This window comes from Symphodus melops (assembly GCF_947650265.1).
Source record: "Symphodus melops genome assembly, chromosome: 13".
NCBI classification, from domain to species: Eukaryota; Metazoa; Chordata; class Actinopteri; order Labriformes; family Labridae; genus Symphodus; species Symphodus melops.
In genome coordinates this window covers 4,254,670-4,279,421 of record NC_136703.1, presented here as the reverse complement: position 1 = coordinate 4,279,421, position 24,752 = coordinate 4,254,670, and the positions used below count along the sequence as shown (strand labels likewise).

General features: G+C 41.4%; 2 protein-coding genes across 4 annotated transcripts; one reads left to right on the top strand and one right to left on the bottom strand.

The window, feature by feature from the left end:
* Positions 1-823: 823 nt before the first annotated feature.
* On the top strand, positions 824-6,145 carry szrd1 (SUZ RNA binding domain containing 1). The gene is made up of 4 exons (XM_079358925.1): positions 824-995; positions 3,011-3,060; positions 3,480-3,749; positions 4,586-6,145. Exons 1-4 carry the CDS (start codon positions 951-953, stop codon positions 4,695-4,697), a joined length of 477 nt encoding a protein of 158 aa, XP_079215051.1. The 5' UTR covers positions 824-950; the 3' UTR covers positions 4,698-6,145.
* Positions 6,146-6,745: 600 nt separating this feature from the next.
* atp13a2 (ATPase cation transporting 13A2) lies at positions 6,746-24,350 on the bottom strand. 3 transcript variants are annotated; one of them, XM_079358922.1, is made up of 29 exons: positions 24,178-24,350; positions 19,623-19,699; positions 19,060-19,227; positions 18,052-18,110; positions 17,884-17,959; positions 17,719-17,798; positions 16,896-16,973; positions 16,752-16,821; positions 16,518-16,652; positions 16,366-16,432; positions 13,667-13,798; positions 13,105-13,266; positions 12,561-12,671; positions 12,387-12,433; positions 12,102-12,290; positions 11,819-12,025; positions 11,491-11,601; positions 11,135-11,291; positions 10,861-10,972; positions 10,592-10,716; positions 10,317-10,495; positions 9,633-9,725; positions 9,351-9,430; positions 8,778-8,930; positions 8,596-8,692; positions 8,170-8,393; positions 7,704-7,855; positions 7,424-7,596; positions 6,746-7,072 (listed from the first exon to the last, which is right to left on the bottom strand). In XM_079358922.1, the coding sequence occupies exons 1-29, from the start codon at positions 24,188-24,190 to the stop codon at positions 6,905-6,907; spliced, it is 3,495 nt and encodes a 1,164-aa protein (XP_079215048.1). In that variant the 5' UTR covers positions 24,191-24,350; the 3' UTR covers positions 6,746-6,904. The 3 variants fall into 3 exon arrangements, with proteins under 3 accessions (XP_079215048.1, XP_079215049.1, XP_079215050.1); XM_079358923.1 differs by having other exon boundaries at positions 17,893-17,959; XM_079358924.1 differs by lacking the exon at positions 24,178-24,350 and adding an exon at positions 20,424-20,500.
* Positions 24,351-24,752: the final 402 nt, after the last annotated feature.

Below are 24,752 nucleotides of genomic sequence, written 5' to 3'. Positions count from 1 at the left end.
ACCAGGAAGAAAAAAACTAAATCTCTCTTTTTTTTAAGAGTGTCCTGAACAAAACAAGCACCAACACAAGTAACAGAGTTTCAGAAAGACAACGAGCAGCCAACAATACATACTCAACAAATGTGACGTAGATGTTGTAAAATCAATGAGTAGCCTAATGGTGTTTAATTGTCGTGATATAATTATAAAACAAAAACCATCTGGATTAGTATTTGTTTCGACCTCATAAATTAACCTGTCTGTTACCTAATGATTATATGATCATGTCCATTGCGGCATCTCCTTTGCACTTCTCACAAATGTAATATCTACTGTAGTCATGTACAGAGGCGCTGCTCATCAACAAGCAAGGAAGGAAACTGCTTCAGGATTCACAATCTTTCAAAGCAGTGGCCCCATTTAAACGCATTCACTCTTGTTACCTTGCAAAGGTGGCATTATTGCTGTGTAAACCAACGTTCATCAATTAAAGTCAATCAAAAGAAAAAATAAGAGGAATTATCTGAGAGAAAACAGAAACAGGAAAAAAAAAAACAGGAAGAGGAGTATAATTCTGGACAACGGCAGATTATTATTTTGATAAATGTGGGGTGCAGGGCCCCCAATTATTGTCGCTTGTGGCACTAACATAGTCTAGAATCGCTTTTGTGTACCCTATTACTACATTTAAGTTTATTTGTTTGTTAGTTAATATATTTAGCCACATGTGAACAACTTAACACGAGTAAAACTGGACCAGGCACCGTCCCAAACAACATAAACACAATTCATTGTATGTGTCCAATAAAGCTGATTGTGATTCTCCTCTTGGCTTGAGTCTGATCAGCTGCGTGAAGGGAGGGAGGGGGAAATCATGCTTTGGGGAAATCCGTCAGTGTGACGTCACAGAGGCGGATCTGGATCTGAAGGGGGTTCAGATCACGCCACAGCGTGCCTGAGCAAAATGAAACATGGATGAGATCTCCGAAAGTTGGGAGGAAGCTGCTGACAGTGGGGTAAGTATTGAAAGCTCAACACACCTGTAGTTAACGACCTTTTGTTATTTTTTTGGCAGCTTTCATTGTTTTATATTGTCGCTATAAGAAGTTATAACGACGTGGTTTCATGATCAGGACTCCCACAGGGCCAACAATGTGGCTAAAGCTAGCGTTAGCTTCAAGAAACTTGGCGAGCTAACGTCAAGTAGCTCAACAACATGGACTGAGATAGCCGACGAGCTAAATGCTGTTTGTTTATATATTTTAAACAGACACAGATTTAACTTACAGTTACTCAAATGTTGTAAACATGATGTAAGATAACGAAGTGTTCCTGTTCAGTAGCTGAGGTTGACGTTAGCCTAATGCTAAGCTAATGCTAGTTGTTGTGTGGCTAACATGCTCAATGTGTCAGTGGATCATATTATATCTCTAATTGTCTTTATTTGATTAAAAACCTTCCTGTAAACCACTTGAGCCCATTTTAGTAGCTTGTAATTATTCCATCACAAAATCAGTTTTTTAATGACTCTTATTCATTACTTTAAACTTAATATAAACGAGCTGAGCCTCTCTGAGCTTTATAAACCAGCTTTAGAAGATCAATAAATTAACCCTCATAATAAACATGACTTTATTTAACGTGAATGCGTAAAAGTGAAATGATAAATGGTCTTTAATGAAGCATATTTTTCTAATGAAACTTGCTTAAAAATTGGCCCAAAGTTATTTTGATTAAATGTATCCTGAAGAGTTGATGTTAGGTAATCATCTCGTTTAGTACTTTGTGCAAAGAGAGATTTATTAAAAGTTATAAACACCTAGCTAACATTTACCGGTAACTGTCGTTTCATGGCGTGCTTATATGACGTCACAAACGTGTCTCTGTTTTTTTAAGGGGGGGGGGGGGGGTGCAGGGAGGCACTGAAGGGGGTCACTGAAACTTGGAGAAAAAACAGAATTATTTCTTTTACTTTTTCTACAATCACGTATTGATTCATGTCTTTTAGATATTAGTGATCACTACTTTCAATTATTGGAAAACCCAAAAGTCAAATCAATATCACGATTAACTGAACATTTGAGCTCGATTACAATTAATGAATGATTATTTTGTATTTTTGGCCTCATAGTTTACTGATATTGTTTTTCTAATGACAGTGACTAGTTGATGAACTGTTTGTGGCTATTTATTGAAAAAAAAAAAAAATATATATATATATATAGAGAGAGAGAGAGAGAAATCACTTGAAATTAAATGACACATTTTAGTTTTAAAAATGAATTTCTCTAAAACGGGAGAAAAAAATAACTTGCATTTCTTGTAAACAGTTTTTCCGACTTTACAATTGACTTGTTTTTGTTCAGCGTCAGCTTTTCTAAAGTCTAAATGTGTCCAAGCGATTGGATTGGACGTGTTGTCACATGATCGCCCTGAAAATTATCGACATGGGCAAGATTACGTCGGTTAGCGGTTCTGAATGTCGATTTCAATTAATTGCCCTAATGCAGTGATTCCCCGATATACATCCAGCAGCTGAGGTGCACCACTGCTGAAATATGACCTGCTGCATATTTTAAACTTTTATGAAAGGAGTAAAAGAAAGGACAGGACTCCAGCGTATCCCCAGAAACTAACATTATGTTAATTTGGCAAATGGAATCAAATGTGACCATTGTTTTGAAACAAATTTATTAATTTTATTTTGTACATTTCTGACTCCTCTCGTCTTTTGCCATTACCCATGAGCAGGGTAGGGGTGGTTGTTTGGGGGGGGGGGGTCTTTTTTTAAAAACAACCTGCATTCGTAACTTTCACTGGCAGCGGCGTGCGGATAATGTTAGCTTGATGAGCACTCTGTCTGTTGTGACTTGGCAGCTGCCCTGCACATGTATAAATAGCTTGTAACTGAATCCAAGCTTTCCATCCCCTCTCCCACTTGCTTCTTCTACCTGCGACACTCGTTTCCCTCCCCATGTTGTTTGTTTTTACATGAATTTACGTTTGCTCTCTTCTTCTTTTTTTTCTGCAGGAAATGGAAAAACGGTTGGAAGAGAAACTAAGGATCAGCCAAAAAGAACGGTGAGACTCTGAAGAGACGTGTCCCATATTTATGAGTTTAGAAAATGATGCTTCGTTTTCACAAACTGAAACATAACACAAGACTCTTTGAAAGAAACCAGAGCTACTCTAAAGTTCACAAATATAAAGTCTTCTCCTGTGGCAATGATTCAAACTTCATTTGTTTTATTGATTGAATTCAGTCATTTTTTAACATGTAAGCTGAGCTGAAGAGTGTTTTCCAATAGTTTGGTAACTGTTGTAACATTTGACCTAATAGAGCAGTCTGCTGGTTTACAGGAAGAAAACATCAACAATACTAAATGTGTTTTGTGTGTGTCATGTGTCCAGGGATGCATCGTTCATGTAACTGTCTCTCCCTCCTCTTTCTTATATCACTGATTTTTTATTTTTTATTTTTTTTATTGGTCTGCTCTCAGGGAGTCCAGCAATAATGCTCCAAGAACCCCATTAAAGACAACCATGGTGATACAGGATGACTCTCTGCCAGCAGCTCCCCCACCTCAGATCCGCATTTTGAAGAGGCCCGTGAATAACGGCTCACTGGGATCCCCTCTGAATCAGAACCGGCCCACACCACAGGTCAAGTCTCTGGCCCAGCGTGAGGCAGAGTACGCCGAGGCCAGGAAGAGAATCCTGGGCAGCGCCTGCCCGGAGGAGACGCCTCAGGACAAACCCAACACTGACAGGTAATTTCCCACAAATATTGACACTTCAGATGTTTTCTCACAGCTTAATTAGACCTTGCTGAAAGGCACTCACAGTTTTTGAACTCCACCTTATGCTGACAACTTTTTTTGCTTTTCAACAACTAAGTACACAACTGAGTTTGTGTTTGTAGTTTTTTTTTTGTGGTGGAGGTGGGGGGAGATGGGGGTGTCTGATTTGAACCCAGGCCACTACAGCCTCTGTAGTCTTTGAAGTTAAAAGAACGTCATATTGTCACGTAAGCTACAGCCTCTCCTCTTCACCATAATCTTCATAATGAAACACCAACCTTTTATAAAAAGATGCATCTTCTTGGATTTGAACGGTGCTTCCAGGTGCATTGGGATATGTCTTATATTTCAGTTCATTATCGAGCCCCAATATGTTCTAGACATAATGGAAGAAACACACGCTTTCAATCAGACAATTGGCAATGGCCACCGTATGAAAGGAAATGTGTTTTGGCTGAATCTGAGATAAATAGTCATGCGGCTTGTTGAGCTCTCCTCTTGGCCTTTTGTTTTCATTTGTCAGACGACAGCTGGCAGAGAATGATGTCTGTTTTTTGTTTTTTTTGGCTTGACATGATTTGATAGTCAGGAGGTGGAGCTGGGAAATAAATGAAAGCTCCATGATGTCATTTTGTATAACTTGATCGACTGGTTCTTGTTTACATTTGAAGTTCATTAATTGAAAACGGCAGTAAAGGTGCAACAAAGCTCTCTAAAAGCAGCCTGTGTGTAGACGACAGGAATCCTGTCAACAAGGCCGACTGCTGTCTTTCCTTTAATTTCCTTTTTTCCTTTCTTTCTGTCAGGTCAGGCCGCAATAACTCTACACTGCCTTCAGAGGACACCAGATCAAACAATAACACTGTCAGACAGCCAGTCAGCCCAGACGGCACCCAAGGGTTCCGACAGCACAGATAAGCGGGCCCTGGAGCCGCCCAGCCATTAAGGGGAGCGAGATCGATGGAGGGCCACCTTATAGCGAAGACAGCACTCGCGTCTTAAAACTCCTTAACTCCTCCTTAAACTAGCAGTCATGTGGGACTTTGAGGGAGCGAGGAACTCTGGGAGGAAGTCAAATGGAAACGTGCTGCCCTCTCTCCCCTCCCCTCCTGTCGGTTTGACACTGTGATTATGAACTTCTTCTGGACTCACTGTGATGATCCCTTTAAGAGACGGACCCTCACCTTCGCCTCCCTCCTCCTTCAGTGCCCAGCAGCGTTTCAGGATGAAGCACAGACTTACAGGAGGACGAGGAGGAGGAGGAGGAGTTTTGGGCCATAGAGAAATGAGATGAGCTGGTACTTTGTTCGGCAGCAGCATCTCCTCAGCAATAATACCAGGCATCACTTCTCACCCCTCTTCACGTTTTTAGGTTTTCAAGCGCCGGCTGACTAAGTTTTTATCTTTTGTTTTTCTCGCTTGTCCTTAATGATGTATATTAGGGATGCTCTGATGTCTACAGAAGTGCATCATGTCACACCGACAGCACAACAATACTCAAGATACAAAACAAACTCCACACATCTGCAGTCTTTGATTGGTTTGCTGGTTAAGTAGTTTTGGTCTCTCCTGAGTAAACATGCACATTGGGCTTCAGTCAAGTCACCTCTAATGCCGAGTACATCTCTCTTACCTGCCTACTTACAGAGCTGTAGGTACGATCAGGCCAACCCTAATATACAAGCCGCCATTTGTTTTATAATCCGAGGGTATGGGTAATGTTTGTTAAGGTTGTTTTTTTTTTTTTATCTGATGTGTTCTGTTTGTGTTTTTTGATTGATCTTGTTGGCTGTCTTCCTTGGACTGTCACGTTATTATTTCTATTTAAAACCTAAAAGGTGAGAAAAAAAACAAAGAAATAATGAGATTTGGAGATGACGGTGAATTTTTATGTAGCTTTTTCTGCCTTTTGTACGAGATGGCAGCGATGTCAGAGCCGTATTTTAATAGAAACCAAACCAAAATCCCCTTTTTAAAAATCGACCCATGTGTATACATCAGTTAATGAAGATGTCATCATGAGGAAGTGGTGCTGGCAGCCAGTCACAGGAAGGTCAGACGGGCGGGGGGGGGGGGATGAATGGACTGCTGCACTCCACTCTCCTCTTCATCACATCTCCACGTTGTCAGCAGGTGTGCTCGTCTCTCTGTGTCCTTCCCCCGACGTAGCAGCTCGGGTGCAAAGGAACAACAAGACTGAATGAATGAAATGAACAAGGATTGTATTTTCTCCAGACGGTTTGCCGCTCAAACAGCAAATGTATTAAACCTCGGGTCGGCACTTTGTTTGAAACAGTGCTATTCAGAGTGTGCAGTGAAATGTAACTGAAGATGTCCCAAGATGAATGAATGCCAGTTTCTTTTTATTCGTGTTTGACTGTTGGCATGTTGCTGTTGTGAGAAAGTCAAATGGTTGGTCCGCTGCCGAAGTGGAACATGGAGACACCGCTGTATGCGACTATCTGGCCGACCAGAGCCAATGTGCCCGATACTTAACGTTTTTCACCTTTTCATTTGTCCAGAGAAAAGCTCTAAATAAAGCCATATTCAGTGGTGCACATCATCAAGTAGAAAAGGTCCTTGTAATGGTTCAATTCAGCTTGTGCCTCCTGTATCACATCTTTACTTCCTGGTTATTTTTATATTACTGTAGTTCAAGAAGCTGAAGATCTTAGGGAGGATGCAAAATACTTTCAAGAGATTTTAGTTCAGGTAATCTAGCAGCAGAAGAGAGATATGTAACGCTGAGCTCTGAGTGGAAACACAAACTGCCTGTAAATACTGATTTAATAAAATGATTTACAAAAAAAGTCATTTTCTGATGTTTATTTTTTTCAGCCAAAGAAGATTCAATAAGTGGATGAACTTAATAAGAGTTGAACTTAGTTTCTATCGAAACTTTTCATCAATTCTCAAAGCCTTCAATATCCTACATACACACTATAAAACACAGCACGTCTCCATAATAATGTTTGAGTCAATAACTTTAATAAAATACTTTTATTCACATATGTAAACAGGAGTTTGCATTGTTTGTTGGGCTGAGCTGCCATTCAGACATCAACAGCCTCGTTTGGTTTATGTGACTGACAGTGTCCGACTTGGGGGGGCGGGGGGAGCAGACGCTAGCTAAGGAAGATGACTGTCTGATTTGTGGGGTACAGGGCTTGATTGATAGGCGGCCATGACGGAGAGTTAGCCAAAAGGACATTCAGACGTTTGTACTGTTTCTTGGACTGACGGTTTCCACGCAGCAACCGCAAACAGTTCAGTATACCCAGATCTATCAGCACCTAGAAAAAAAACAAAACATAATGCTCTTCAATAATAATCATATCCGTGTGCGTCCACATGTGAAGTGTGCTATTCCAAATGGATGTTTAGAAATAAAATGGACATACAATTTAAAAAGCATCATCCTCCATAATCAGATAGCGGTTTTAAGTGTACATGAAAGAAAACTTTTAAAATAGCTTTAGCTCCCATGTTTTTGACGAAAACATGAAAAGTTGTGAGTAGCAATTTCACATCAAAATATGTGTAAAAGGATCTGATCACAATGAGAGGGGTCACGCTAGGAACCCACATCTGTGGGAAAAACAGCAGGGAGCGCCTGTACTGAGGTTCTCTAAACCATCACTCACCTCTACAACAAAACAAAGGAGGAAGTTGAGAGCAGCCAAGGCAACCAGCAGCAGTTTGAAATCCATGTCAGGGAAGTCGTACAGTTCGAGTTCTTTGCAAACCAAAGCCCCCGGGTACACGACCAGCCAAGTCATCAGGGTAAAGAGAACAATCAGTATGCAGAGGAAAAGCACTGGAAAGAGGAGGAGAACGTTTCATAACCATCAATAGGTTTCACCTTATATGGAATAAAGCTGACTATAATAAATCAGTGATTGGACGCATCTTGTAAAGACGCACCATTGTGATAGAGAGGTTTCTTGTGAGGGTATCCCTTTGTGACCACCACAGCCATGATGATATACTGGAAACCTGACAGGGCAAACACACTGGTGTCCTCCATGTTGGGCAGATTTTCTGTTCCAAAAACAGTCGAATTAAGTGGAACGTACCTGAAGAAGAAAAAAACAGAGCGTTAAGTTCCCGGTCTTTAACTGAATCTGAGATACAGGATTTTATTATAGAGGATTCTTAAGATTGCAGACAATGATCTCGATGGATAACATAGTTTTAACGTCAATAAAATGTCCATAATGGCCCAGAAGTCAAAGATATTCAGCTTACAGCAATACAGTACAGACATTTTTCATTTAATCAAACCAATTTATCAATTCCCCAGATAGCTGGTGGGTGATTTAGTCTTTTACAAGTTCATCATTTCATCATAGAAAGTCTGAGCAAATAAAAGCAATCCTCTTTGGCTGACCAGTCCTGTGAGGCGGTGATGAAGAGCGCAGCCAGCTGGCCCAGGACGATGGTACAGCTGTGGATGAAAAGGCTGCCCAGGACAGGCAGACCCAGCAGACTGGCCGGGGGTCTGCGGGGGTGCAGCTCTCTGCTGGGACCTCCTTTTCCCATTATGAAGGCCAGCAGAGTCACCACAAAGATATCGCAGAACAGGAACTGCAGGTCCGACATGCTCGTACTGATCTAAACACACAAAGACAAGGACTGTGTTTCACTCGGAGTTTCTTAGACGGTCCAGAAAAAAAAAAAGAGTCCTGTATTTTTTTGTATCATATCCTGGATTGAAATCTAAATCAAAGGATGTTAAAGCTGATGAGTCAGACTCGCTGCAGAGACAAATGGTGACTTTGAAAGTGAGGATGTGATAAGCTCCACTGGTACTCACCGTGTAGAGGATGAGGACGGAGCAAAACTGAACGTTGCTGTACAGAGCCATGTATCTGAAGAGGCTGAAGGAGGTCACCAGGGAACACCGGCCCTCTCTGCACACACGTGGAAATGTGACCTTTGACTCCATTAAACACTTTCTTTCTAACTTCATCACTTTAATACCTCTCTCTTCCTCACCTGATGAGCAGCGGCACACAGCTGATGTTTTTCGTCTTGGAGGTGAAAGGGGACGCCACTGAAGCCTCGGCCTCAGACAGAGAAACCCCGATGTCAGCAGCTCTTAGGGCCCCGCAGTCGTTGGCCCCGTCCCCACACATGCCAACACAATAGCTGAAATAAAACAATATGTTTTTACAACCTGTCTTATTTCAGCTAAGGCGAAAGGAGGTGAAGATATAAATGTGCTCTAAACTGCAACTCCTCCTACTGCCACTAGGGGTCGTTTTGGAAAACACTCAACCGTTCTCCTTCAGACATTAACTGTACAAACATATATTCCTTTTCTGTTTCAATAACAAGCATTAGAACTTTATTGGTCTGGATGTGTTTTAATTCAACATTCCCACTTATGGCTTCTTAATTTTTCTATTCATCCTCTAACTCATATTTGACATAGTAGTAGAACTGTGAGGCCGTTTTCTGGAGTTATCAGGAGATTTTACAACTGTGAAAGCCCTATATTTCTTTCTTTTTTTCTGCTCTGTTGTAATTTGGCATTTCCCGTACTTCCTCTTTTGTGCCAGAACTCACTTAAGTTTCTGCAGCTCTTTCACCAGCTGGGTTTTCTGATCCGGAGTCATGCGTGCAAATACTGTAGTTCGCAACAAAACCTGTAAAAACAGCAATTAAAAAAAAGGTCAGGTGGCAAATATTTTTAAAATACAGCCTGCTGGATCCTCCAAGTATAATTTAGTTTAATCATAGTCTCTGTCAGTACTACTCCCACTGCCCCATTGTTACTTTATGCATGTGTCAATGATGCGTTCTCATCGCCCCTTCCCAGAATATTTCTGAAGAGGAAACATGCATTACCTTCGGTAGATATTCAGGGAAGTATTCACAGAGTGCAGCAAAGGACTTGCCAGAAATAGCCAAGTGATATCCAAAGCCTCCCTGGTAGAGACCCTGAGAGGAAGAAAGAAAGACAGAAAGGTCAGCCAAGATGGCACAACAACATTATCATTAATTAATGTTTTATAATGAACCATCGCTAAGTTCTCGTACCACAGCTAAAACTTTTTTTAAAGATTTATTTTTGGCCTTTATTATAGACAGGAAAGTGGATAGAGGCTGAGATCGGGGAGGGAGGGTGGGGGATGCGAGCCTGGGCCGCCCACGCGAGGACTGAGCCTCGATACATGGGCCGCGTGCGCTACTGCTGCGCCACCAGAGCGCCCCCACAGCTAAAACTTTGAGATATAATGAGAGATAACCTAACCAACAATCAAATCATATTAGTGTTATCTTTCAAGCCCCACAGCACGGCAGCTAGTGAAAAATCCCAACTTACTGTAATGTGATAAATATTTCAACAAAACACTTCTGGTTGGCTAACACATGCAGGAATCATCTCTCTTTAAGGCAGAAAATCCTGTGTCATCAGATTCAATTTCTCTTCCTGAATTATCTCAAATATCTTTGGCAATAGAAAAACACCTGAAACTGAAACAGACTGAGGAACATGCAGCTGCAGGGTGTCATCTGAGCTGGACCGACCTGAGTGATGACCTCGACAGAGCTTTGGGACGCAGTCGTGCCTCCAGTTTCCAGGTTGAACTTCAGCACAGGCAGGGACTGGTTGGTGTGGGGGATGACGTTGACGAATATCACCTTCTCATCAGATCCCATCATCCCACAGTATTTTGCAACATTGACTGCTGTTAAGATATTATCCCCTGTGTGAGAAAGGCCAAAAACAAAAGACGGCCTTTAAGGTAAGATAGAAGAAGTGCTCAATGTAGAGCCACACAAATACACAGAATGTCTCTCACCGGTGACCATGATGCTACGAATGTTTGCCAGTCGCAGGATGTTAATCACTCTGGGACTCTCTGGCTTCACCAGGTTCTTCATAATCAGAAAGCCCAGAAAATGCAAGTCCTTCTCCACCTCCCCTCTGTGAAGAAAAACACAACAAAGACGCACTCAAACTCACTGTTGGACTCTTCTGATCAACTTCAGCACAACAAGACCAACGGCATACTTCAGGTGTGAAAAAGAAATAATTATAGGAGCCATGAATGACAGGCTGTGTTCTCACCGTTCAATATTCTTTAAGTCAGTGTTCACGTCTAAAGGCTTAAAAGCGAGTGCAAGAACCCTGAGGCCTTCACTGGAGAAGTCGTGCAGTTTGTTGGAGAACTTGGCTGGCACTGTAAACACAAAGTAAATATGCAGATATACACTGAGAAAATCATCTTTCATCTACGAAAAACTTTGTCCCTCTATGTTTGTAAATCCCTTGAAAATGCTGTTCTCGTGTCATGTATATTTTCACACTGACTGGATATTATTCTCAAACTGAAGTTGCTCACCAGTTTCTGCTTTGCACAGACTCGCCACCATCTCCGGGGATCCTTTGATAAAAGCAAGAGGCCAGCGCCCTCCGGCGGCCACCGTCACAGTACTCATCCTCTGCAGGGCCGAGGCGAAGGGAAACCTCTGAACAATGGCCACAGGCTCGCTGGTGGGCTGAGCGACGAAGGGGCGAAAAACAGTCGTTAACTGAAATGCAGTGAACTGACTTCTTTGGTTTATAAGGCAAAAATTATCCCAAAAAAAATCCCTTCACGTTCAACAAAGTTAGAGCAACAACACGGTTCATGTTTTAACAAGCGCGATCTAATAATCAGACGATGTAGGATTCCTCGTTAGGAGAGATGACACTCACAGGGCCGAGAGCTTGGTGCTGTGGAGTCGGTGGTCTCATGACAGCCAAAACCTTGTGTCCTCCAAACTCTGCATCCAATTCATCCCCACCTCCCTCTGGCTCCTCGAGTGTCTGGGAAAGTAAAGAGTCAAGATGCTGATTTACGGGGCGCTGGTGGCCTAGTGGTACACAGGTCTGTTGTCGTTGTTTGGACACAAGTACGGCTGAGTTATCAAAGGTATTATTTCAGTAACAGTACAAAAAATAACATCAACAACTGTTCATGAACATTTTAAGCGATAACTATTCCTAATCAAATAACTCTTAGAGAAGAATTTTACTGTCATACCCAGCCAGTGGACTCGATCATCTTAAGCTCCAGAGGGTCTCCGAGGGGCTGACCTTGCAGCAGAGTCACAGTGTGACAGCTGGCCAGGCCAGAGAGCATGTTGCCCGGCAGCAGAAGTTTGGGCTCCGGTACCAGCTCTGAGAAACCTGCAGGTCCCGCCTCCATCACTCCCCACACATCCAGGCCCTCCTCTGTGAGAGTTCCTGTCTGGAGAAACAGACGTATTCCAATGAGAGACAATTCGTTCACGTCAAAAGCCCTTATCCTCTCGCGTGCTTCTCACCTTGTCGAAGCAGAAGAGTGAGACTTTGCCGCAGACATTGATGCGTGGTGGACTGATGCAGAAGACGCCCTGTCTCTTCAGCCTGTGCTGGGCGTAGATGATGCCAGTGGTGATGGCAGCAGGCAGTGCAGGAGGCACTACAATGGTCACAATGTCCAGGCTTCTAATCACCAGCTCTAGCCAGGTGGCCTGGGAACACAGCCAGACAAAAGTCAGTGCTACATTAAACATTGGCACAAAAAGGCCACAGTTATTTCAGACTTCAAATGATTTATCCGCACTTACATGGGATTTGAAGAGGACCACAAAGCTGTAAATGGTGCCAAAAAGAGCTGAAGCAAGATGGGAAACATTGGGAAAAGTTGAAAGGTTACTAAGTCATTCCTCAAAGGGCTTGGCACACATAATCTGAGAAAGTCAATAATGCTCTCGACGCAATGCCTCTGCCAAAGCTCTTACCGATGAAGCCCAGGATAAGCAGGAATTTCACCGAATCTCTGTAGAAGCGGAAGTTTGTTGGCTGAGGATACAGAATGGAGCTGACCAGGTTCCCTTTGGCTGTGAAAAACCCTGAAGAGGAAGACGAAGCAGGACGACTTCACCGTGAGGTTAGACCGCCAACCAACTGAAATGTTTACACAAAGTGCTCTCTCTAAACTGCATCACACACACACACCCTCGAAGTGCTGAGAATGTGTTAAATGGATCTATTCCACCTCTTTGTTTTTTGACACGGACGAAACCATTTTTCAACTAGCCAAATTAATTCAGATTGGTGGATTTACATTTCATTTGGAAAACCTAAATGACAGTTCACTTGCAACTAGGTCGTCTTTGCCCTCCATACTTTATGTTAGCATTTTATAGAAGTAGTAAAGTCCATGTGTACAAAACAAATAAGACACCTCTCAGTAAAAAATGTGCTTCATTGTGTGAGTAATCTAAACATGCACAGGTGGCCTTTCATTCAAATGTTCAGGCCACAGACTGTTGTTCCCCTCACCAGTGCTCGTGACTATAGCGACGACTCCCCTGCCGCCCGGCCCTCCCCCTTTGGCCTGGATGAGGTGTGTACCACAGAACAGGGTGTGTCTGCGCTCAGTTTCTGAGCTGTATTTCCCGTCACCAGCAGGCAGTGGGGTTTTCAGAACGGGGACACTTTCACCTGGACACAGAAAGGCTGATTAAAACAAGCTGGAGGCACAAAGCGTGGCAGACTTTAATCAAAACCTACGTTATGATTTTAAAAACCGAGAGTAACACTCTTTCAATCAAACAGCTCCAGCATGCAGTCATCCTTAAAATCCTGTTCGATGGCTATTTTGTGACTTTAATCCGCTTTAAGATTGTGAGATGTGAAATGGCCCCAGCTTGAAAGAGATTTAAAATAAATCCTTCATCAGAAGTTAAAAACTGCTGCAACAAAACACTGAACTTTCCCAGCTTTGAAGGTTTTTCATGAGACTATTGGTAAAGACTTTTCAGAGGAGTGAATGACTTCTCCTGCGTAATAACTTTCTGTCCGGTGAAGTTCTGATTTTGTGGTGTGTTTGGGGTTTGGTCACCTGTCAGCATGCTTTCATTGACCAGACACTCCCCAGCCAGCAGAGCAGCATCACATGGCAGGATGAGACCTTCCTGAGGCATGATGATACAGTCACCTGGTACCAGGTCCACCGAGCTCACGTACTCTTCAGCTAGAGGAAAAAAAACATCCAGGACTCAATGTCTTTTGTCCAAAAATAACACGATCCTCTCTTGTTTCTTCTCGATTGAAGTCTCAATGTGTGGATAGTGTTTTCTTCTTCCTACTTTTCCTCTACTTATTGGAAAAGAGTTTTTCTTCTGATGCTTTTGTTTGCCCTCCAACCACAGTCAGCCGACACATCCTTCTCTCTACATGCACTACACCTGTATGATTCACTTTCCATATAACGCAGCAGGAGGTTACATTAAGCACATTTTGTGTGTGTGTTTATGTGTGTGTGTGTGTGAGGGATAAGCTTCTAAAGTATGTTGCTGAAGTGGTTGGGAGACAGCACAGAAAGTTCAGTTGGGTTATTCCCCCAGGTGAAACTGTCACACAGCTTAAAGTCGCCCTCAGGTTTCTTTCTACAACCTCTCTGTTGACATTAAGTATCACTCTCTAAAACAAATTGTTCATTCTCATGGCCTCACAAACATTTGAAATGTATTTTTGTTCCTTAAACAACTTAACCTAAAGCTTTTTTTTTTTTTTTTTTTGGGGGGGGGGGGGGGGGGGGGGGTTTGACTAGCCCATTATTTGAATCAACATACTTTTACTTGCTTGCCTTCTTTTCTAAAAGACAAACATATATTCAGGGCCTGACAGTTAAAAGCATCAGGTGGCACTTCCATTTGTCTTGAGTCATATTATTTGTATAGAAGACTTTAAGGGAATAAAACAAAAGATACTGTGATTTAGTGGTTAGTGTTGTAGACAAGACTGTACTAACCGAGACCAGAGGACTCCGAGACAAGACCAAGACATTCAGGGATCGAGACAGTGTCAAGACCAAGACCATCCAAGACCAAGACATTCAGGGATCGAGACAGTGTCAAGACCAAGACCATCCAAGACCAAGACCAAGACCAAGACATTCAGGGATCGAGACAGTGTCAAGACCAAGACCATCCAAGACCAAGACCAAGACCAAGACATTCAGGGATCGAGACAGTGTCAAGACCAAGACCATCCAAGACCAAGACCAAGACCAAGACATTCAGGGATCGAGACAGTGTCAAGACCAAGACCATCCAAGACCAAGACCAAGACATTCAGGGATCGAGACAGTGTCAAGACCAAGACCAAGACCAAGACCAAGACAAGACAAGACCATCCAAGACCAAGACCAAGACCAAGACATTCAGGGATCGAGACAGTGTCAAGACCAAGACCAAGACCAAGACCATCCAAGACCAAGACAATAAGTATAGATGAAAAACCATCGTCTTGTCTGCAGTGGACGTGTGACAACGGGAAGGTTGCGGTCATTAGTGGAAGATAAATAACAAACTACAAATGAATTGAACTGAAAAGTTATTGTTTTAGAAAAAGGCTTTCTCCTTTGTATCACAGTAACAATGGAGGAAAAAAGTCTTTCAGTGATTAAAAATCCAGATTCCACCCAGTCTGAGACCGAGACAGATTCAAATTCTTTCGATTCCAAGACGTGATGTGAGGTCCCAGTGACCTTAAACTACAACATCAAAAATTTAATCAGTTAATCCTCAGGCTGTGAGCTCCTGGAGTTCTCATGGACACCCACATAAATTCCTCTCAAATGTTCTCATAACCGGAGTATGACTTCTTGAGTTATCACCTAAAACATGTTTTCTGAGTCCAAGTGGGTTTTAGGCATTCCTAAGATATCACAATGACAAAAAAGGACGGACATACAAGAGCAACACATAGTGCAATATATGGGCACAATATATGGAGACCCGCTTTAAAAACATCCCTTTGTGACTCTTTAGAGAATTGCTCAAATGAACAGGAAGACTTCTGAGCCGTGGAACTTTTTGTTCAGACGATGTAATCGGTTGATCTGAGGGATAAATCAGCTGATTGTCTGAAGTTCTACTCTTCTATCTCTTTTATAGAGTTTACATTTTCTGACCTGAAAAAGGGGGAATTGAAACTTTAATGGTTCCAGATTGGAAACTATTTATGGAGAACATGTGGTAGCTATAAATGTTTTCCTCGAACAACACCTGGGTGAAGAATTTCGACAGCAAATCAAAAACATGTTTAACAGCAGTGCTATCATTACTTGCTTAAAAAGAGAGCAGTGTAGACCTGCTTTATATGTCGAGTCGAGCCCAACTTATTAATCAGCCAGCCATTGATGTATCGGCTGCTATAAGCACATACTGATTATCATTATCAGCTAATTTTATCACAGATATGCACCGATAATACCAGATTTCAAAGAGCCTTTCATTTGAGTTTCATTGTATTACTCTAGCAGTTCTCTTTCTGGCTTTCAAGACTCAAGTGTATCACTCTCCAGTGTCAAGCGCGGTTATTCTCCAGTTGAGTGACCATCGTCTTTGTTATATTTTATATCTTTTCTGCGTGTGTTTAAAAACTGCATTTAAGGGATCAACACATTAAATGTTTAAATCTATATCTATCCGTCTCTACAGATCAAACATGGAAAGATAAATCAGTATCTGATTATCGATATCGGACTACACAATATTTAAAAAGTGAGAGAGGAAAACATGTGCAGAAACTCACCTCCTGACCGCCTCCGTACCGTGACATTAATGACCATCCGAGCCATGTTGCGAAGAGTGACACTTTGCTGTTAAGTTCAAACCATGATCAATATACGTAATAAGCTTAAACTGTGATGACTCATAGATAGATTGAGTGTTCAACAGACTCACCTTGCGAATCTCATAAAGTGAGATACTGATGGACGTAAAGGAGACGAGGAAGATACATACAGCATAAATATAATAATGATCAATGATCCACAGGCAAATGCTGAACAACTGGAACATATAGAAAGGGTTGAGGACCTGAAGAAGGAGACATGGCGAGAGACAAAGGGAAGGAGCGTGTTCACTTTGATTCTTTACTTTTAGAAAGTCAAACAGAAAACCTGTCTTCCATCTCACCTCCTCAAACAGCAGTTTGGTAATAGGCTTCACAGGCACATCGATAAGGTTGGGCCCAAACATGCGTCTCCTGAAAGAATCCATGCCATCAATAACTCAACACTTTCCTCGCTGATAACATCTTTTTATTTGATCTGCTCCTACCTCAAGCTCTGCTCCAGGTGACTCAGGCCCTTTTGGAAAGCGTACAGGTCCTTGCAGGTCCAGTCCTCATTGAGGACACTGGAGACAAAGATTATGGTTTTAATATCACAGTTCATTGAATTACCAAAGGAAATAACTGCATCTTTAGATATCTACGGTGGCTGGAAAGAGCAAACCAAAATTTAAAAGTTTGAGACAAATTTAAATCTTCTAAATTTATTTTTTAAAATGTACAACAATTTTAAGAGCACAGTGACAAATTTACACATGACAAACACATTTACAAGTCACAGACTCTGGCAGGAAATGGAATGTACAGATGCCTTAAGTGAGTCGTCCAGTGTTTCGGCATAAAGACTGTGTGAAAAGTCTTATGTTTATGTGTTGAGTTTATGGTTATCAAATGATGCTTTGCCTGTTTTACAGAAACAGACTGGGGACTGGTTAAAGTGTTTTGCGTCTCCTAAATTTGTTCTCTTATATGTTCATTTGTTTCCTCCATGGTAAAAGTATTTTGCTTATGTAATTCTGTTTTCCAAATTTAACATTTGCCTCAAGCTTGTTTTTAATTTTATTATGCACTTTTGCAGCTACTGTAGATATTAGCTTAAAGTGGTGGTGCCTGAAAAAACGTTTAATATTCAGTACTACAATATCATTGCTTTCCCGTAGTTCTCAGATTATCAATTTAACTGAGTTGATCTAGACCCAGACCAAAGCAAAGTGCTCTATTTGATCGCTCAGAATCAATCCAGGTCACTTTACAAAGACAACAATTCTCAACACTTGGTGAATGCAGGGTGTGGTTTTCCTGCTCCAGTACCTAACGCGACAGAAAGCTCCTTTTCTATCCAGCCAGATGAAGCGCAGTCCTTCAAACAGATAGTAGCGCATCACAGTTTTCTGTAACACATAAAAGGTCAAACCTCTGTAAGAGAATGAGGATCGCTCGGCACATGACTCAGCTAGAAAAATAGCAACCGTGTACCTTCCTTACCTCCTCTTTGCAGAGCTGAACTGTATCTCTCCACTCAGTGTCCTCCAGCTCTCCCATTAAATCCAAACTTGAAGAGATAAAAAAAACAAGTGACACCTTTTATCTTTATGTCAATTAACTCAGTTGAGGGCAGCGTCTTAAAGTCTAAATGTAGCTTACCTGCCCTCCTCCATCTCCTCGGCGAGGACCTCCACCACGTGCTCTTGACCAAAACTGTCCTGCAGAATAAAATACATTTGTGATAGCTGGAACAAGCAGATGACAGAGCATCTGATGCAGTAAGTCAGAGCCTAACACAGAATACCCCCATAGCCATGGTCCTTTTCCTTTAGTGTGGAGTTATTCATGAAGGGAAACGAGAAAGAACTAGCCAACATGTATAAATACGTTTGTATTAAAGCTCAGTTTACCCACACAAGCTCAGGAGGTTTTACAAATTTGGCAACTGTTGAAGCAGACATTAAGTAATCCCCTGTTGAACCCAGTAAGTCAATGTGTGTTAAACATGTGATAGACTGGTAATAAAGATGATGAAACAATGAGACTTATAAACCAAAGCCAGAATTATGTTGATTTCCAAAGACCAAATAAAATGTGGTTATTGCAAAGTTGTTGAGCCAAACATTACAAACAGCCAGTGTTTCCTGTGAAATGTATTTGATACCAGCATCTCAAACATATTAACAGCCTGTATGATGTTCTTTAAAGTTACTCAACTCTACTCATAAAAAAGAGTAGCTTCATACTTTCTATTGTTTTTGTAAATAGAGTCTGAAGGCTTTTCAGGGTGCACTCACACAAGCCAATCCATACAGTGCACAAGCACGCTTCATCATTGAAGCCCAGTTTGTTGGACTGTTGCTCAACCACGATACACTTTCTTGGCCCTGGTTCTGTACGGCTCATGCCAAAATGGGCCAAAGTGGGATTCTGGTTTATAAATACTGGAATTACCTTTAAAATTAATATATAGGTCAGATGAAGTACATTCTAGTTTATTGATATTACAGCTTAATCATGTGCTTGTCTTGGTCAGGACCAAGCCAAGACCCAACCTTAATCTGTGAAGAAGTGGCAAGCAGGGCGTCAAAATCATAAAGAGTTTCAGTAATTATGGCGATATTTTTGTCTCTTTCAAATCTGATAAGGAATGAATATTATTCTCACTTTTAATAGCAGAACATCTGCTAGAGCCAGAGGGCAGGAGCAGCAGCGAGCGAGGACAGCAAGCCGCGGGCGCCAGTGAAACACAATCAGGAGGAGACCAAAGGACAGCAGGGCACCGAGACGGCACAACCACACACGCCATCGCACCCACTTAAATCCCTGAACATCCTGGTGGGACAAGAGAGTTCGTTTGAGTTTGTGTTACATTCAAACAAAAGGTTTATTTCCATATAGCTCATTGTTTTACAGCCTGCAAATGACATGATAAAAAGCCACAGTCTGATAGTGATGGTGACAGCTGCTTGTTCCATTTCCACAAATGAAACTTACAGAAACATAAAAAAGGATTATGTTAAACTGATATCTGTAAATATAGTAAAGGAAAACTCTAACTCAATCACATCTCAAGTGTTCTTCCAAGTTTTTAAATCGCTTGAAGTTAACCCCCCCCCCCCCCCCCCCCCGTTTTTTTTTTTTTACAAGCTTGATTTTCCAAATCTTTCTCCTTTAAGTTCTATTTTCAATTTTACTCTTTTGTGCAAAACAGCTGTAGGGGTTCTTACCATGTGAGACTCAGGACTGAGCAGGGGGTCCCAAGGACTGGGTGAGGGGAGTCCGCTCTGCGGATCCGCAACACTACCTACAGGACAGGCAAACACAACAGTTTCTCAGTTATGACGTGCACATGAACCAAAGAGCTGTTAGACAAAGTCAATATTAACAAACGACACACAGCAGGGATACAGTTAAGTCCACATAAGTCAATGCAATAAACAGTGTAACGATTTTAAATTACCTCCTTCAATGATCAATGAAAATATGGCAGATTTGTTGGTACATTGCGGAGGAACCGCCAGACCAAGTTATCAGTCGTCCCTTTAACTGTGTGTGTGTGTGTGTGTGTGTGTGTGTGTGTGTGTGTGTGTGTGTGTGTGTGTTAGTATACGTGTTACAGTCATGTTGGATGTAATTCAAACGCTGCCTCCAGAAACAGATCGATGAAGGAAGCAAAAAACAACACACAGGAAAACTTTAGGAGAATACCGGTCTGTTAAATGGTGGAAGATTCATAAAATGCAGGTAAGACACTGAACACACCTGAGTACGACATAAACCAAAACACCTGAAGAAACAGTCACTTTAAGAGGCTACAAGGGGAGTAAAACACCCCATAAAGTAATATAGCCTCGTTAAGACTAAAACTACACAATGGCCGCGAAGATAACAAAATGTCATTAAAGGAAGAAAAGGTAAGTTGTTTGTTTAACCCGCTTCCGCTTCAAAAGACCTGAAAAATATCGACGTATATTTTCAAACAGAATCCACCTCCAACATATTAAACCCCCTGAGGACACTGAGCTTACCGTTAACTTGACTCCGTAATTTCTAAAAAAAAAAGTATTCCTTAAACTGATGAGACAGTTCAGTTGTGTCGCTGCTGAATCCCTCTTTGCTTTTTACCTGCGCGCGGAGCTTCGAGCTTCTGACACCTGACGAGGCTGCAGGTCCTGTTTGACCGGCTTCTAGGGAAGGGGGACCACTTAACCGCAGACCAATCCGTCGGTAGCAAACATAATGCATTGAGAAAGGAGTTTTAATGCGCTTACAGCATGGACTGTTGAAAGGAGCCTTGATGGAGCTGCACGCGCTGAGAGAGAGCAGCAGCAGGGGCGGACTCAGACTGTGAGAGGGGCAGGCCACCAGCATAGATGAGGAGCATCATTACTGCACTATACAGGTTTTTCTTTCGGTGATGAATGCCTTTATTTAGCCCTTCTAGTATTCTATCCACTGTAAGAACACCTTAGAGGAGGACTTCCCAAAGTTTTAAGCTTGTGGCCCCAAAATAAGGGATGCCCCCTCTGTCAATGCAGATGGTTGAGTCAGCACATGTACATCCCAAAACTGTCACACCAAATAACAAGCAAAAAAATAAAATAGCCTACAACCATTATTTGACAGGAAGACTATAGGCAGAGTCATTTCTATCTACAGACTTCAGTACTGAGTGAAGATAAAACACGTTATAAATATACACACAGGTGTGTTTGTACCCCTTATGTGTAAAGAGCAACAGAGACTGTCATTGTTGCTGCCATATATGCAAACTTATAGTTATTTATTTTGCTATTCTTTTTTTTTAAAGACCTCTTGCAACTCTCACTTTTGGAACCACTGCCTGAAAGGGCACTTGTTTATTTCCTCTGGATGAGCACCCATAGGAAACTCAACCACATATTCTGATGGCATTTACATCTTTTAAAAAGAAACGTGCATCCTGGAGCTCACGTTGTGATATTTTCTCCACTGGAAAGGCATCCTAATTAACACTTTATCACTTTATTTTGTCCACTCCTTGAGATCCAGAGGGCACTCAGTCACGCTCTCTCCACTGCATGTTCTTGCAAACTTATAGAGGCCTCTTCAATCATCAGGCATTAGAAAGTGAGTCATCATTAAACAACCCGAAAATGATCTTGTGATTTAATCCATGACTGCACAAGCGGCGGCCTGAAGGACAGGCAGGCCTGCAACAAAGCCTCAGTGGATATGATACCCCTCACAGTATGACATCATAAAACCCGTGTTTAGTCCAGGCTTTCAGTTTTATCTTCAACCAGATCATTACGCAAAAAACGTTCCACGATGTGAAAAAAAAGGGAAATACGGATGGACTAATGACTAGACTAACACGAGACAGTCATGTGAGCTGATGAGGAGAAATTCTCAGAAACCAAACCTCCCCCTCAGGAAGCACAGCAGCTACTTTATCCAGGGGCTCTCTCAAGGCCACGAGTCTGTACTGTGCTGGACTGTCCTGACTCCGACACTACTTCACTCTACTAAATTATCGTCTTTGTTAGTCGGTCATAGCGGTAGAAAGCAGCCGGTGACCAAGCAGTACTGTTGGCAGCAGCAGTGAAATATATCGACTAAAACAAAAACTGATTCAGGTGTTTTAGTGGTGAATGTTTCAAAGAGTCATTACCTGCGTGAATCTGTTCTTTTGTAGATAAAACAACATTCTGCAAAAAAGTGTTACAGTTAAAAACCTTCGACATGTCAATCAGCATATTTACTGTAAATCGTGTCTTTTGTGTGTTTGGCACAAAAAAATCACAACTTTTGTTCATTCTCAAGACTTAAAAAAAAAAAAAAAAAACGCTGACAGACCAACTGTAAGATACCCAGCACTTAAAAAAAAAGCAACCAGCATGTTATCATTACTGGGTATTTAAATGACTTACTGCAGGTTTAAACCTCTTTGCCCATTTAACAGTGAGTAGAAGGGAACTGAATGGTTACACAGTAGCCTGTTCTCTCTGGAGAACAAAACTGCAATGGAGACTCTTATTGTCGTCGGCTCAGCAGGTTTCTGCTCCTTCTTGGCATACATATATAAACAATCTGTACTTACAAAGAGTTGACAGGACAATTTATTCTTTAGGCACAGAGAAAGCTGTTATTTATTCACAACTGAAATAACAAAAGAGCTTCATTCAATATCAGGGGAGTAGATGTTACAGATTCAGAGGCCTCTCGCAGCAGCTTGAACATCATCTGTATGATCCAAACAAGAGGGACCGTGTCTCTGACCAGCACAGTGCTGCTCATTTAATTACTATTCTTCAGGGCTCAAATAAATTCCTCCAACTTCTGATTCTGATTTTGCATGGTGTTGTATTCATCATGGGACAGTGTGTAAAGACATAAACCATTTCTACAGAGAGTAATTAAGTCAATCCTTCATTTCCACCTGTAGTCCAACGTAACAGACACGCTGCAGGACATACAAGAAAACCTCTGTCGAGAAAGGACAGAAAACAGCAAACCTGACAACACAAAGTACAAACACTACAACATGAAATACTGTAGAAAACAACAAGTTTGTCCTGCTCAGTACAACGTATAAAACCTCAAATGAAATTTTAATAAATAAAGACATTTTAAGATGATCAATAACAGGAAGACTGTCAGTGTTCACAGCATTAAATAAGGGACAGTAAAGGATACACACTTTAGCTACCAGAGACAAAGATACTAAAGGATACTGAAGCCGGTTCCTCACTTTATCAAAAGCAAAAGCGTTATGTTTAAACATCGTGGTAGCTTGTAATACTTTTCAGGTGGTGAGCGACGTTATTCCCTAATTTGATGAGCTGAAGACGGTGACTGAAAGAAAGCAGAAGTGTAACTCTCGACAGTATAAATGTGTCCTCACATTTGATTGGCTTCCTGCCACTAGAAATAATTTTTAAAAATGTATGGAAAAACAAACCTTGAGCTCCGTCCCATTGTCATTTTATGAGGATGTGATTAAAAACAGTTCATTGTAGGGATGTCAAGATTAATCGTGAGGCAGGTTAAAATTGATTCAAAGGGGTCAAAGTTCACATCAGTTCTCTGAAAAATGACTCACAATAACACTGTGAGCGTCAGCCGCTGCAGAGCAAGATTTAAAGATTGAGGACGCACCATTGGAGGTGTGGAAACATTTAGGCTTCAACAAGACGGAAAACGAAAAGAGGTGAGAAGATAACAGGCGAGACAAAAAGTGTTCGTGCAAATATCGCAAGACAGGGAACTACACAAATAGCAAAACCAACATGAGGCAGCATTTAACAAGAAGCTCCAATCACCTCCTCCTGTTGAGAGAATAATATAAATCCAAACCACACAGACAAACAGGTTCACATCTCCTAAAAGAATCTGCTTCAGTCATTATTTGTCTTCAGTCTCATTAAGTCAAATAAATCGTAAAAGAATCGTATCATGAATCGTTTCGTGAGTTGAATGAATCCTTGCACCCCTAGTGTTTATCTAAATGTCTTTCTTTCCATACTTGGACTTCAGTGATCTTGAATATATCATAAAGAGCTGTTATACACAGGTAATAACGGAAATTGTTGACTGTGTTATAAGGAGCAAAGACGAGATAGAATTTTTTTTTTTTGTACAAGCTGACAGCTGCTTCCTGTCATTATTTATCAAGTTAAAAACAGCATTCAGTCTACATCTTGATAGCACAGGACAGGGTTCAATATGTGAGCTAACAGGCTAACAGTTAGCATCACATCTCCCGGTTTGGTTTACTTCACAGCTGTCAGACACACTTACCTCTCCTCTCCATCCTTTGGTCACGATGACGGCCTCCACATCACTTTATTTCACAGCATAATTACCCCAGTGGCAGGTTTGTCACCCAGCCTTACTACTGTTTATAACCCCAACACTGTACACGCTGTACCTCTCGACGGGAAGTCACGTGGGCCAAAATAGATAAACGCGAACGTCAGCTACGTTCGCATATGACAAACAACAGCCCGGCCGGTTTTATATCCATCAGTGTAACTTCAGGCCATTAGTCTCTGTACAGTAAATAAAATAATCTTATAATTAATTTTTGAACAGAATAGAATGTGGGATGATTTAAAAAAAATGGTGTTTTATTCATGTAAGTATTATATAATAATGTATTTATATGCGTTGTAGTCCATGACAACTTACAATTATCACTCAAGATAGTGAAAACACATAAAACTAATTAAGTTAGTCCACTTTTTGACTATCTATGAAATCCTTTCATCAATGAATAATGCAATCGGGTAGCCAGATTTAAAAAAAAAAAGTTCACTTCGTAGATGTGCAAAGTGACATTATTATTCAATATTTAAATATTCATAATTCTGAAG